The sequence below is a fragment of the Anolis sagrei genome, chromosome 1, assembly GCF_037176765.1.
Source record: "Anolis sagrei isolate rAnoSag1 chromosome 1, rAnoSag1.mat, whole genome shotgun sequence".
NCBI classification, from domain to species: Eukaryota; Metazoa; Chordata; class Lepidosauria; order Squamata; family Dactyloidae; genus Anolis; species Anolis sagrei.
In genome coordinates this window covers 139,424,504-139,440,495 of record NC_090021.1, presented here as the reverse complement: position 1 = coordinate 139,440,495, position 15,992 = coordinate 139,424,504, and the positions used below count along the sequence as shown (strand labels likewise).

The following is a 15,992-nucleotide window of genomic DNA, read 5'->3' as shown; positions in this document are numbered from 1 at the left end:
GTGTGTAGCTGGGGTGTCCGCTTACCCAGACAAGCTCCTGCCTCCACAAACAGCTATAGATCTCACTACTCAGGAGACACCAATGGCCCTACCTCCAATGACACTCATGAACATGTGCAAGAGCCCTGCCAATGTCCTCCACAAACACCATACTGCCCACCACCCAAGTAAAGGCTTTCATACGGGGACCATTTCATCCTAGATTGTATTTGTTTCCTCCACCACAGACACCCCAGTGTTTCTTATTCTCTCAATTGGTGTGGAATTTGCATGACCCTTCCTACTGCAGCTCCTTTAACTCTTTGCTATTCTTTTCTATGGCACAAAGTAAACAGAGGAATTGATCAGTAACTGAACATACTAGAGAGCTTTGGGAAAAATTCACCATGATTTATAGGACTTGAAGATAATGAGATGTATAGCTTATCTGCAATTTAAGAGCACTCTGAACTCCACCAATGATGGACCTGGAACTCAGAACCCACATGACCAACATAAAAAATACTGGAGGTCTTTAGAGGGATTTATAGGAATTATAGTTCACCTACATCCAGAGCGCACTATGAACCTCAAACAATGATGGATCTGGACCAAACTTGGCATGCATACACAATATGTCCAAATGTGAATACTGGTGGATTTTGAGGGGAATTGGCCTAGACATTTTGGAGTTGTAGGTACCGGGATTTATAGTTCACTTGCAATCAATGAGCACTCTGAACTCCGCCAAAGATGGAATTGGACCAAACTTGGCACACAGAGCCCCCATAACCAGCAAAAAATACTGGAGGTCTTTGGGGAAAGTTCACCTTGATTTGGGAGAGTTGTAGTTCACCTACATCCAGAAAGCATTGTGAACCCAAACACTGATGGATCTGGATCAAACTTGGCACACATACCTTTTACGCTGACATTTGATTACTGGAGGAGTTTGGAGGAACTGACTTTTTCTGATAATTCTAGTTTACCCTACAGCAAGAAAGCACACTGAACCCCATTGATGATGCATCTAGAGCAAACTAGCCTAACATAACAAACTAAGTACTGATGTTGGGGTTAAACTGGAATATTGTGAGTTGTAGTTTACCCACAACCTTATGGATTTTGTACAATTAAAAAACTGACTTTTTCAAATAGTCCAGGCAACGCTGGGTACCCAAGCTAGTAAACAATTAAATGAAATATGTTCAGCCATGTGAATTATGAACCTCCACTTGTGAAATGAAAAGCCCCAACAAAACCAGTGCCAATGGAAGATAGAAGAATGTAAGTAAAGAAAGGCTTCCAAGGCATCATATGTTAGAAACATGTTCTAGAGGCTGGTATAACCTCTAAAGTGGGTCCCTTTCCCCCAATGATAATGCACTTCCATTTTCCAAATATATACAATCTGATGACCCATGTTTTTTCTCTTGTTGCTTCATTCTCAAATTACTCTTATGTCACCTTGATTTCTGAAAATCGCCCACCTTTATTTGTTTAATAAAGCTCAAGCATCCTTAACAAATGAGCTAATTAATTTGCAACTTTCTGGTCATTAAGGAACAGATTATCTGGTCACTTACAACTATGGAACACAATTTTTGTTCCTGGCTTATAAATGTCATTTCCTAATTGGTTATATCATAAAAACATGGGAAAAGTTTGTGAAATTGCAAAAAGTTTGTTTTCGCGGCACAGCTTGCAGTACTTTTTGCTATAGTTTTTCAATGAATCTTTCATCGAGTCTCAACCAATTCAACATAGTTTGTGGCAGCCACAAAAATGAGGTTTCTGGACTGTCACAACTACAGTAAAGTCTTGCTTATCCAACATAAATGGGCTGGAAGATCGATATTGTTGGATAATAAGGAGGGATTCAGGAAAAGCCTATTAAACATCAAATTATGATGTGATTTTACAAATTAAGTACCAAAATATCATGTTTTGCAACAAATCAACAGAAAAAGCAGTTCAATACACGGTAACATTATGTAGTAATCACTGGATTTATGAATTTAGCACCAAAACATCACAATGTATTGAAATAGCTGTGGATCTGGGCAGGAGACAAACTGTGTTGGATAATACAGAAGGTTGGATGAGTGAAGGTTGGATCAGCGGGATTCTACTGTACTTTCAAAGTAAGTACCGAACAATTAAATAGTAAATAACACTTTCAAACTAGGAACAGATTTTTTTCAAATATTGTAACATAGTGTTATTATTGCTGCTGTTGTTATTCTAATGGGCCAATTTGGCTGGAAAGATTAAGCAAATTAATTTCAAAGCTTTATTACAAATTAACACATCAAATCCAATTTTTTTCTCCAAGTTCACAATAAATAAGCAAAACACTACAGCTGATTTACTGTCTCCTGTTGCTGTTCTTTGAACTACAAGGCCTCTGCTAGAAAAAGCAGGACAATCACCTTCTCTGGAGCAAACCAGAACAAAATCCAAGTTGGTACTTGGCCCATATCTCATGCCAGAAATGTGAACAAAATCCTAGTTTTAATATCAGCTGTGGTTATCTGTTTGCAGCTACTCCTGAATATTTTCTCTGTAGGGATAGCCTTCCACGTTTCTTGCTCCTTATGATAGCATTGGGTCCAATTGCTCTGTGCTGCCTTGCTCATCTACAGTGTCTAACACAACGTGGAGATCTAAAAAAAGACCACGGTTAATCAACCAGTCACAGTCAAAGAGCCAAAAGGCACACTGTATGACTTACAGAAAGACTTCATCCTCTGCTTTTCAGAAAAGGCAGAGATCTTGGATCTGTGCAGATGAAGCAGCTTTCTTCCAATTACCATGACTCATTCAGATAATCTTGCTGAATTTAGTCTTGCAAACCTGATTATTTATTTCACAACTTCTTCCTCTTTTTAAAAAATTGCCATAGAAAGTTCATTATGGAGGTAAAGGCAGAATAGCTGCACAAATGCCTTTTGATATATAGTGCTAGAAACACTCCAAATCATTCCTTTCCTGGAGTCTGGTTCAGATACAGTTGTCCCTAGCTGCAAAGTCTTAATAGTATGGTGAGGACTGTGGGTTTGTTTGTTTTTTAATCTTAAAAAAGTGAGTAAGTTTGCACATATTGACCATGTTGCCTGAAGAATAATGGCAAATATATGAGGGGTGTTCAAGACTTTTAAGTTTCTAAAATAAAAGAACACATTTCAAGGAGTGGGAACTGCTACAACCGCTTTGAGTCTCCTTGTCGAGAGAAAAAGTGGGGTATAAATAAATGCCATCAAAATAATAACAACAAATAATGGGGGTGGGAAGACATATTCAGAAGGATCCTATTAACTCAATCATAGTCAAAGTAAAGGTTTCCCGTGACATTAAGTCTAGTTGAGTCTGAGTGCTGCTGGGAAAGCGTGTCCCCAGCAGAGACCTCTCTGGAGGAGGAGGAGGAGCCTAGGGAACTTTGAGACAAGATGCTGCTGGATCTTCTTCTGAAGCCCTGCGGCGGACCCCTGCCTCAGGTATAATGCAGACTTAACTCCACCCTCTCCAGTAACCGATAAATCCGGGTGTCTTGATCCGTTTTGCCCAGCTTTTCGGTTCTCTCCTCCAGTTCTGTTTTTGACGGATTACACAAAACAAACCACCAAATATTACAAATCACTTTCGGTCAAACTGATCCGGGCTCAAGCCTACTAAGCTTTAAGCTTTGAAGAAGCTTAAAGGGTCTGTTGACAGATACAATGGCAGGGAAATCCACCCTCACTAGCTGCCTTGCACTGACACACAATCGATGAAACCACTGCCATCACATATTTGTAAAGTAATTTGGGATAGTGCTGCTCAAATATGTAGTTAATAATAAATTATGTATAGTATATTTAATCGATTCTAAGATGCACAAAAACATTTCAGAAAAACATTTCAGAAAATGGGGTCGTCTTAGAATCACAAGTGCTTTTTTTTCTTTTTTTTTACTGTTGATGGTACTGAAATTAGTGTGCATCTTCCAATCATTGGCACCTTAAGGTAAAGGTAAATGTTTCCCCTTGACATTAAGTTTAGTTGTGTCCAACTCTGGGGGTTGATGCTCATTTCTATTTCTAAGCCAAAGAGCCGGCGTTATTCATAGACACCTCCAAGGTCATGTGGCTGGTATGACTGTACGGCGCACCATTACCTTCCCGACGGAGCATTACCTATTGATCTACTCACACTTGCATGTTTTTGAACTGCTAGGTTGGTAAAAGCTGGCACTAACAGCAGGAGCTCACCCCGCTACAAGGATTCAGCCCCAACTTTTTGTTCAGCAAGTTCAACGGCTCAGCTCATTGGCACCTTAGAATTGATTAAGTATGATATATATATGTATGTACACACACACACATCTTACAGGGATACTAGTATATAATCTAGACAGCAAAAAGTCTTGCTTGTTTGTTTAGGACTACAGCCCTGTTATCATCACCACCTGAAGTCAAAATAATGGTATCATCATTGTCACCATATTTTCAGAGGGGCTTTTGATTTTGCCAGTTCTTGCAATTACAGCACTACCTGGTGCAAATACACTGGGTTTTTTAAAAAAATGGTTGTTCATAGAAACAATAGAAATGTACATGAAGATGGCACATAAGATCATACCACGTGCCAGAAAAATTTGTAATGAAAATGAGCACACCTAACTATCCTTTCCATTCTTATTTTTTCCATTGGAGTAGAACAAAATCCCACATTATCTGCTTTGAACTAGGAAATATGGCACTGTGGACTCAGATAACCCCGTTCAAAGCAGATATTGTGGGATTTTCTGCCCTGATATTCTGGGATATAGGGCTGTGTGGAAGGGCCCTTGCTCTCCAGCTACATCAAAAGTGAGGCATTCTTCTGAAATTCATCTGAACAATCTCAGCAGTGCACACTGAAATAGTATCTACACAATTCATTTTTGCCGGGCATTAAAAAAGCAAGGCCCTCCCCTGTGCTGCGCTAGCCTAGAAAATGCAATAAAATTTTATGAATAATTTCTTAACAGTAAATTAATTCTGTGCTGAGTCTGTACAACTAGTAATGGCAAGAGCAAGCAAGCAAAGGCTGCAAAGTAAAATGGGATTGGAGGAGAGATCAATATGAAGAAGGGTCTTCAATAAAACGGTTACTCTCAATATCTGAGACAGAGTGATATAGAGAGACAGAGATATTGCTCTATGGGAAATAGACCCTCAATCTTATGTCATCATATTTTTTCCTCAAATGTGAGATGGCTTTTAAGTTACTGAGACAAGATTATGTCAAGTGCCAAGCAATTTTTTAGTTGTCTCTGCTCAATGGCATGGAATATCTCCAAAGGAAATTCTGATAGTACCAAACTGTAGAACAATAATCAAATTCAGCAAGCTTTCAAAATCCAGGCTGCTGTCTTCACAATGCTTCCAGCGAAATTGGAAATTTTAATGACTTCACCAGAGACTGTGAAGTGAACAAATTGCTTCTACAGGCTTCTGAAGATCACATTTTGCGCTAAGGAGGCATACACACACACACACACACACACACACACACACACACACAAACATACTAGCCGTCCCCTGCCACGCGTTGCTGTATATATATGCGTTGCTGTGGCCCAGTCTGTGCATATGTGTTTTGTGTGTATATATATGTATATATGTATGCGTATATATTTGTGTATATGTGTGTGGTTTTGTGCATATGTTTTTGTTTTTTGGCTTTTTAAGTCTCTTCTGCTTAAAAATCCCCATAGTCACCTATGGATGTGAAAGCTGGACCATAGGGAAGGCTGAAAAAAGGAAGATAGTGATAGTGTTTTATGAGTGATGATTATTCATTGGCCTGATCAATGTAATGTGTCCAAATTTGGTGTCAATTCATCCAGTGGTTTTTGAGTTATGTTAATCCCACAAATGAACATTACATTTTTATTTATATAGATGTATGCTGTCACAACCCACTGATGAAAACAACATTTGATAATGTACTTTCAGAGGAGATTATTTGCCACTAAAATTCTCACAGGAATAAAATGCCTTGCATCTCTCAAGACAGGACAATTTAAAGAGACTGGTGAATCAGAAATAAACAAAAAACCCACAAAGTTCTGCTATTATTTTTGGAAAATTGCATTCGAAAACTTTTGGGAATCTCCTTGAGAAGAGTTAAATACTCGCTTGAGTCAACATTCTCCTTAGTGGTAAATATCCACTAGTATTCATGCAAGGCAATTAGGTTCCTCAGCTGTTAGAGTGATATACCTAGATATATCTTTGAACTGTTAGGAACAAAGATATGCCAATGCACAAAAAACACTACTGAGTTTAAGAAGTGTTCTTTTCAGTTGCCCAAAAACATTTGCTTTCCAATAAAACATATTTGATTTTAAATCATGCTCGCAAGAGACAAAAAAAGGTAGACTTCATTAAAAGTAACATAGTTGGTTTGCTCAAAAACTTCCATATATTCAGCATAAATGTATATTGCTTGTCAAGCCAGTTACAGATGGGATTTGAAGTAGTTTATCTGTGCAGATAACACAGGGCATCTTTCTTAGAATCAACAGTCCAAAGTTCAAAGCATCCCTCTGGTCGGAGAGTATAATGGAGTCTCTAAATTAGCATTCTGTTTCTACTGGTATCTGAAAGCATACTGTTTCTAAAATGGAGTCTGAGTCCTGAACAATCCCAGATCTGATCACATAGTCTGCAGCCCCTCCCACAACACAGAGTTAAGGAAAATTGCATACCAATACACACATATACAATACAGTAATCAATCTGAATTATGCATAACAAATAACAAGTGGAGGTTGAAGAAGGTTAGTATTTCCAACAATTATCCCCTTCCACACAAATCCTACTTGGGGGTTAAAAAGATATCTTAAAATGATACTTTGTAAAAGAAAAAAATGAAAAGAAAAAACTCTACAGATAGACACGTTTTGGTTGACACAATTACCAAGTGTAATTTTCATCAACATTACTTCCTGCCGCAATTTTCTCTACCTTGTTACAGAAATCCCCTCTCCTCCAACAACAACCAGGAGACTTTGAAATGCTATTACATCCATAGATTAACACCCGATTTTCTTCCTAAATGAGAAAATATGGGCCAAGCTTTGTACACCATGAATGAAACAGAAGAGCAACACAGAATTTATTAGCAGTGGAATGAATGCACATGGCTTTATGTGGTATCTTCAGAAATATGTAGGCTTGCAATCCACCTTTGGCAATGATAATATTAAAAAAAGAAATAGAGAAGAATTGCAACCTAACAGCACTTGTAGCGCTAAGGTTGGGGAATGGTTAAAAGGCATTTTGAAGCCAGACATCATATATACAACCCTTGTATCTAAATTCAAACCCCACAGAACAAACTCTAGCTTTCCAGATGTTCCTTATCACAACCCCCATCAGCTCTAGTTATGACATCTATTGATGAGCAATACAGGAGTTGTGGTGCAGATTCTGGAGGGTCACATAAGATGACATGGCGGGCCAGATTCAGCCTGTGGACCTTGAGTTTGACACACATGGTTTAGAGGTCTGTGCGTATGGCTGAAAATCTGGAGAACATGGTTCAAATGTCTGTAGGGAAGAAACAAAAAGACTAACCTTCAAATACTACCAAAGAGGCTAGTCCTCACCCACCCACCCACACACACACAATTCCAAGTAACAAACCTCTGTCAGCTGTTGGAGGGCACATATGAGAAGAGATGAGGTTCCTGGCTGTCATTTCTTGCATCTATACTTGTCTGAACGTATCTCCCTGGGGATGAGGGGTGGGGATGAGGGACAGGGCCTTCTCAGTGCCCCCCCCCCCACTTGTGGAATTTGCTCCCCAGCAAGATTAGATTGGCGTCCTCCCTCCTTTCCTTTAGGAAAATATTGAAATTGGGGTTTTGGAACCAGGCTTTCGGCAGGCACAACAGTACTTGGGACACTGAACTGGACCATATGATTGTTATGATGATAATTAATGTGATTGTTTTTAATCTATTGTATATTTATGATTTTATATTGTCGTTATATTATGTTATTGAGGCATTGAATTGTTAGCCGCTCCGAGTCCCCCCTCGGGGGTTGAGAAGGGCGGGTAGAAATGTTGTAAATAAATAAATAAACAAACAATGACAACAGCAGCAACAACAACTTTATTTGTATCCCACCACCATCTATCAGAAGGGACTCGGGGCGGCTTATAGAACAGCACATAATAGTGCCATAAAAACACATAAAATACAAGTAAATTACCACACACACATATGCCACACACACACTTTTCTAAATATATCAAAAGACAGTTCACTGATATAGCTCAATCTCTCTAGATACACATATGTAATTGTCTGTGTCCCAGGTTTACCACAAGGTGGTCTCCACATGAAAGAACAACCATTTCTTTCGAGACATTTGTGAGAGAAGGCTTTTTTTTTATCTCGGCAATTGCAACAAAAAAGATAGCCAGAATGCAACTTTCATCTGATCTATCTCTTATGCATGGTTTTCACTGTGGTAGGTGGTAGGAGTGGTGATAGGTTAGGTCACAAATATGGGAAAACTTCAGCCTGCCTGGTGTTTTCGACTTCAACTCCCAGAAATCTCAGACAGCTAGGCTGCTGGGAATTGTGGGAATTGAAATCCAAAACATCTGGAGGGCCGAAGTTTATCCATGCTTGGGTTAAGAGATCCAATATATTTCATTCACATTAATCAGAAAATCAACAGCAAAACCAAGTAGGATTACACTGACATATGGGGCACTGCCAGCAGACTGAATAAAGCTATGCTGTTTAATTTGAAAATGTAATCTAACATGTTACAGAAAGCACAACAACAATCTTTTTGTAATGGATCTTACCTGTGTAATGGACCACACAACTCTGGCCTTTCTTTGGAAATGTCCGACCTGTTAAAATATAAAAAGTGTATGTTTCTTCAAATGCATTAAACATCTACTTTAAAATGATTTCTTTTTTGAAAGAGACAAAATACAGGGCCGGCAAGCTGAAACCTAATGTTGCACAAGAAAAAATATAAAATAACAGGTTAATGCTAATTTTTTTTCTTGTTAAAAACAAATTGTCTGGCTTCTGAATGGAGAAATAACGCACAAAGAATCAACAATATGATGGCAAAAAGACTGTAGCCCCATAACTATAGTTTCTCTCAGCATTACCCTCATACAGAAGGGTTTGGGCATTGCTTGGAGAAAACAAGGAAATCAAGTATGATTGTCAAAGACCATCTGTTAGAACAATACAATTGATGCTATTTCTGCGTACAAATTGTGATTTTCCATGCTGGTTTCCATCCAGGGAATTTTTTTGTGTCTGCTTGGAAATGTAATTGTGTGTATATCTTTTATAGATTATTCTGGAGCACATTTTTAGAATCACTCTTTTTGCATCATTTACCGTAGGGTTGTGAAAGTACTCTGGAACATAACAAGGCCGGGCTTTAACACAGCTGGTTAATCACCAGCAACAATACATCTTACCAATCAAAAGGTTGGCAGTTCGAAGCCAGGGTCGGGTGAGCACCTGACCTTCAGGCCAGCTTACTGTCCACCTAAGAAGTTTGAATACAGCTGTGAGTACAGAAATTAGGCACTGCTTAAGTGGGGAGGTATTTTATGGCGCCATAAAAGAAATACCAGAAAATGCTGGTGATCAAAGGAAGGAGAACGTCAGTGATCAAGGGTCGTCATAATAGAGGATGGGGTGACAGCACCCCCCTGTGGCCAGAATCAGACACAACCTCCAGGATGCCGAAGTTGGGAAAAAATGCTAACAAAATACCTCTATTTGTTGTCTGCCCTGTCTGCGTAATGGTATTGAATGTCTGCCGTGTATATGTGGCTGGCTTGACTGCATGGAGCACCATTTACTTTCCCGCCAAGGCAGTACCTATTGATCTACTCACATTTACATATTGTCGAACTGCTAGGTTGCAGGAACTGGGACTGAGAGCAGGAGCTAACCCCATCCTGAGGATTCAAACCGCCAACCTTCCAATCAGTAAGTCCAGCAGCTCAACTGTTTAACCCGTTGTGCTACCACAGCCCCTAAAAGACCATGTACTGAGAAGTAGCATCATCTACTTTCTTAGATTCAGTCCTTGAGGATATTTGAAAAGCCTCTCTTTATGGTGCCCCAAGCTTGTGATCTTTTTTAGGGCAGAGCTTTTAGAATGGTGGAATACTCTTCCCTCTGATATTCTTAATTTTAGGCACATGTTGAAAACACAACTATTTTTGCAAGCCTTCCCAGTGTAGTCCAATCTATCATGGAATTTAAGCCTACAGGTAGGGCCATGTTGATATTGTATATTGGTTCTATGTATTTTTAATACTGTACATTTTATTATTGGGTTGCTGTGAGTTTTCCGGGCTATATGGCCATGTTCCAGAAGCATTCTCTCCTGATTTTTGCCCACATCTATGGCAGGCATCCTCAGTGGTTGTGAGGAACAAAATCTGGCTACCAGTATTAAAATACGCTAAAATCAAGACAGTAAATAAAGAGCAACACTCAGAAAACAAGGGAATTCCAGACAAAAACATGGGCCAGCAAACACCTCCCAACAAAGGATTCCCCAGGCAGGAAGCAGCCAGGCTTTAAAGCTGCAAGGCCATTCCATGCTAATCAAGCTGGCCAATTCACACTTGCCTCTAACAGATAAAGAGTTTTTTCTCCCACCCTGGACATTCCAAAGATATATAAACCTCACTTGCCTAGTTTCCAACAGACTGCACAACCTCTGAGAATGCCTGCCATAGATGCAGGCAAAATGTCAGGAGAGAACGCTTCTGGAACATGGTCATCCAGCCCAGAAAACTTATAGCAACCCAGTGATTCCGGCCATGAAAGCCTTTGACAACACATTTTATCATTGCTGAATGCTTCTTGGAAATGATTAGATATAAATAATTCAAAATACACATAAATAAATAATGACTCTTACTTGGCAGGTGGCACAAAAAGACACTGACTTTTTTCCTTGAGTGAGGAAGTGAGAAAACTGAATGCTGGGTTGTTGTAGGTTTTTCGGGTTATATGGCCATGTTCTAGAAGCATTCTCTCCTGACGTTTCGCCTGCATCTATGGCAGATATCCTCAGAGGCTGTGGGGTCTGACCTCACAACCTCTGAGGATGCTTGCCATAGATGCAGGTGGAACATCAGGAGAGAATGCTTCTAGAACATAGCCATATAGCCCAAAAAACCTACAGCAACTCAGTGATTCCAGCCATTAAAGCCTTTGACAATAAACTGAATGCTGTTTGGCTATCCAAAAGTATACAGGGAAGTCTCCAAGGATTTGATCCATGAGTGCGGCTACACTGTAAAATGAATGTAGTTTGGCACCACCTTAACAACCATAATGTAATGCTATAGAGTCACAGGAGTTGTAATATTACTATCTGCTCTATCAAAGAGTGCTGGTGACTCACCAAACTACAACTCCCATGCTTCCATAGCACTGAGCCATGAAGGTTTAAGTGGTGTCAAACTGCATTAATTCTACAGTGCAGATGTACCCTATGTGATACTTAACCAAGCATCCTATTTTTCAAATAAATGCCTTTTAGAAAGTCAATAGTTCTCCCCCACTATTATTCCCTGATTAGTATTAACAGGTATGCCGCCTCTGAACCTGGATGAGTTACATCCCAATTGAGGATACAAGCTAGCAATATTTTTTTTGTATTAAAACTCTCTGAGAAGTAGCTAAAACGCCAACAATTGTATTCAGGAATCACAGGTTTTGCATTCAAGCCAGGGTCGCATGACTATTTAAAAAGGAGCAAAAAAAGCAATGATGATGCTTCCTCTGTGCCAGGGACTGGGTTAAATCCAGCATGGTGCTCTCCACTTTGGAATCCGACCAAGATATTCTAAAATTAAGCCACACACATCAGGAAAATTCTGCCATCATCAACAAGGTGGCTGCTTCCCGTGAAAGAGGCGACAAGAAGCGGGCTGAAATAGCCAGTCACTATGCGTCAGCATGGATTTTTGCATCCACCGTTGCCACCAGACATTTATCCCATCATCAAGATTATGGTTCCTGCAAAAGTTCTCCTGCTTCACGTTATTGTGGTTGGATGTGTGCCGGCTCCGTCTGCAGAACAGTGGAAGCAGGGAAGCGCAGAGTGGACTGTCATTTGCTCCTGCTACTAAATCAATTCACCCTGCTTGGATTTATGCAGCTGTCAGCAAATGCCATTTAAATATCCCTAATCGCTGGCGGCTGCCAGAAAAGCAAGAGGGCTGCAGCCCCTTCATCCTGCAGAGCCCTCCAGGGCTTTTCCACTCATTTAGATCACTGACTTTGGATAGAGACTTGCACCTCCGGCCTCCCATTTTTCCTATTTATATTAGGGATATGCAAGGGTTCTTGTGTTTACCACCTTTGCGCTTTGGCACACCTCCATTCCTGATCCATTCCCAACTCTGGGGAGTCACTAAGCCCAGGCTCCTTCTACACTGCCATATAATCCTGATTATCAATTCAGATAATCCACAGTATCTTCTTTGAACTAGATTATGAGTCTACACTGCCATATACCTCGAAGAATCCCACACCTTGTGTGACTGTGGAGCAGAACAGACAACTCCGCATCTGTATGCTTGTCCATGGTGCCCTGCTTCACGTACAGAGGAGGAATTGTTGGAGGCTACAGACAATGCCGTTGCTGTTGACTGTTTTTGATCAAAAGATATTTAGCCACCTGCGTGCCTTCCGTTTTATCAGTTTTATACTAATTTACTTTTGATACCAAATAAATAACTGCCATATAATTCAGTTCAAAACAAATAAACTGGATTTTATATGGCAGTGTAGAAGGGTCCCCAGTCATCCCCACAACACTTCCCCCCCCCCCAAAAAAAAACACCATGAAGGAACTAGGTCCTTTTTTGTCAATTGCAGAAAAGTTTGGGTGCATCTGCACTGTAGAACTGATGCAGTTTGATACCCATTCGACCATAATGGATCAGTGCTATGTAATTGTGGGAGTTGTAGTCTCATGAAGCACCAGCATCCTTTGGCACTGAAGTCTAAAGACCTTGGGAAACTACAATCCCCCAGATTCCACAGCACTGTGGATTGTAGTTTCCCAAGGTCTTGAGCCTTCTGTGCCAAAGGGTGCTGGTGCCTTGAGAGACTACAATTACCAGAATTACATAGAACTGATCTATGACAGTTGGTAATCTAGGTGGTATGAAACTGCATCAATTCTACAGTGCAGCTGCACCATCAATGCGCTTGGCAAAGGTTTGAAAAGCAGACACAGACCCCTTCTATACTGCCATCTAACCCAGATTATCAAAGCAGATGATCCACCTAATCTGCTTTGAACTGGATTATCTGAGTCTACACTGCCATATAATACAGATTATCAAATCAGATAATTCACATTATCTCCTTTGAATGGATTACCTGAGTCTACACTGCCATATAATCCAGAATATCAAATCAGATAATCCACATTATCTGCTTTGAATAGATTACCTGAGTCTACACTGCCATATAATCCTGAATATCAAATCAGATAATCCACATTATCTGCTTTGAATGGATTACCTGAGTCTAGCCATATAATCCAGAATATCAAATCTGATAATCTACATTGTCTGCTTTGAAATGGATTATCTGAGTCTACACTGCCATATAATCCTGATTATCAAATCAGATAATCCATATTATCTGCTCTGAATTGGATTACCTGAGTCTACACTGCCATATAATGTCAAATCCGATAATCTACATGATCTGCTTTGAAACTGATTACCTGAGTCTACACTGGCATATAATCCGGTTTAAAGCAGATAACCTGGATTTTAAGTGGCAGTGTATTGGGGCCACACACAGCCTCAAGGAGCTTTTGCTGCAGAACTGCCCTTGCAAAGACAAGCCTCCCCATCAGATTTGAAAGGGGGCGCGCATGCGCAGAGGTCTCCTTGTCCCCCCAAAGCCACAGCACCCTCTCCCCCCAACCCCAAAGAGCCTCCCCAGCCAAAGCAATGGGAGCTGGGCCCCATACCGTCTCCTGGGGTGATGGTCTCCACGTCCACCCCCATGATGGCTGCAGCAGCGCTCCAGGGGATATGCGCCTTCTGCCTTTGGCTCCCAGCTTCTCAGGAGCAGAGCCCCCTTTACAAGCCCATTGCAACCAAGGTGTCCGTCAGCGGCGCGGCCCAATGAGAATGCCAGGAGGAGGCGCTCTCCCGGCGCTGGCGTCCAATCGCAAGGCAGGGTTCCCGCAGAGGGTGGGAAGAGAACGCCCCGCTGGAGTAAAGAGAAGCAAAGGGGCGGGCAGGCAAAAGCGCAGTCAGTGAGTGAGTGAGTGAGTTCCTTGTGCATTAGACATAAGACAGAGAAGAGGCTGCAACAGAATGCAGTTTACCGTTTAAACTTTCAACTCATAAGCAATACACCTGTATGCTGAATACATGAAGTTGTAAGTAAACCAGCTATGTTATTTTAACGAAAACTACTTATTTTTGTCTCTTGAGAGGATGATTTAAAACCAAATATATTTTATGAGAGTAGATTTTTTTGGGCAACTGAAACAACACTTCTGAAGATCTGCTATATATTTTATCTTTATCCCTAACAGTTCAAAGAGATAACCAGGTATATCAGTCTAACAACTGAGAAACCTAATTGCCTTGCATGAATACTGGTGGATATTTTCTACTAAAGAGAAGATTTAGCTCTTCTCAGGGAGATAATAATTTACAAAAGGGTTATGATTATTCCAAATGGTAGTGAATGCCAATTAATTATTATTTTATTATTTGCCTCATTAATATCCCGCCCTTCTCACCCCAAAGGGGACTAATGGCGGCTCACAACACAGGCACAATTCGATGCCTTGAATACATATAAAAATAAAACAACGTATACTTTAAAATCACAGGACTGGCACAACCTGGGGATCACAACCAGACACAGTGAAGACATCTGCCCTTGTGCTATGCTACTCTGCTGCTGAGTATACATGCCCGGTGTGGAACACATCTCACCACACTAAAACGGTGGTTGTGGCTCTTAATGAGACATGCCGCATTATCACGGGATGTCTGCACCCTACACCACTGGAGAAATTACTGTCTTGCTGGTATTTCACCATCTGACATCCACCACGAAGTAGCAGCCAATAGTGAAAGGACCAAGGCAGTGACATCTCCAGCTCATCCCCTGTTTGGGTATCAGCCAGCACGTCAGCGACTTAAATCAAGAAATAGTTTTCTAAGATCTACAGAGACACTCGCTGGAACACCCCAGCAAGCAAGAGTCCAAAAGTGGCAGGCAACCCAGAACCTCAATCCATGGGTGATACCAGATGAGAGACTGCCCCCTGGGCACACAGAAGACTGGGCGACTTGGAAGGCACTGAATAGACTGCGCTCTGGCACCACGAGATGCAAAGCCAACCTCAAGAAATGGGGCTACAAAGTGGAATCCTCGACATGCGAGTGTGGAGAAGAGCAAACCACTGACCACCTGCTGCAATGCACCCTGAGCCCTGCTACATGCACAAAGGAGGACCTCCTTGCGGCAACACCAGAGGCACTCCAAGTGGCCAGATACTGGTCAAAGGACATTTAAGCAACTACCAAGCTTGCAAATTCTGTGTTCTGTCTGTGTGTTTGTTTTGTTTTTGTTAAAAATGTCTGATTGCTGATGACATGATAAATAAATACAGAATTAAAACATATCGATTAAAATCACACAATCCAAAAACATATGCCGGGAACCATTCCAATTGCCATTTGTATTGTTCATTGTTGCACTGAGAAATCAATCGCTGTGCTGAAAATCACAGTGCAAACGCTTGGTCATGCTTCCAAAAGGCTTTGGAGATTCTGGTTTTCCAAAAGGTTAGGATCTCAAAGGAGCCCCCGGTGGCACAGTGGGTTAAACTGCTGAGCTGCTAAACTTGTTGACCGAAAGGTCGCAGGTTCAAATCCGGGGGGGGGGGGTGAGCTTCCGCTGTCAGCCCCAG

The 15,992-nt window shown here is 41.0% G+C and overlaps 1 protein-coding gene across 1 annotated transcript in view; it reads right to left on the bottom strand.

Moving 5' to 3' along the window:
• The window catches only part of FKBP1B (FKBP prolyl isomerase 1B), a 32,455-nt gene extending 18,298 nt beyond the window's left edge, over positions 1-14,157 (bottom strand). The window contains exons 1-2 of the mRNA XM_060786915.2: positions 14,025-14,157; positions 8,836-8,883 (exon numbers count right to left, since the gene is read on the bottom strand). Of these exons, the coding sequence (XP_060642898.2) occupies positions 8,836-8,883; positions 14,025-14,061 (85 nt within the window). The 5' untranslated portion in view covers positions 14,062-14,157. The remainder of the gene's footprint in view (positions 1-8,835; positions 8,884-14,024) is intronic.
• Positions 14,158-15,992: the final 1,835 nt, after the last annotated feature.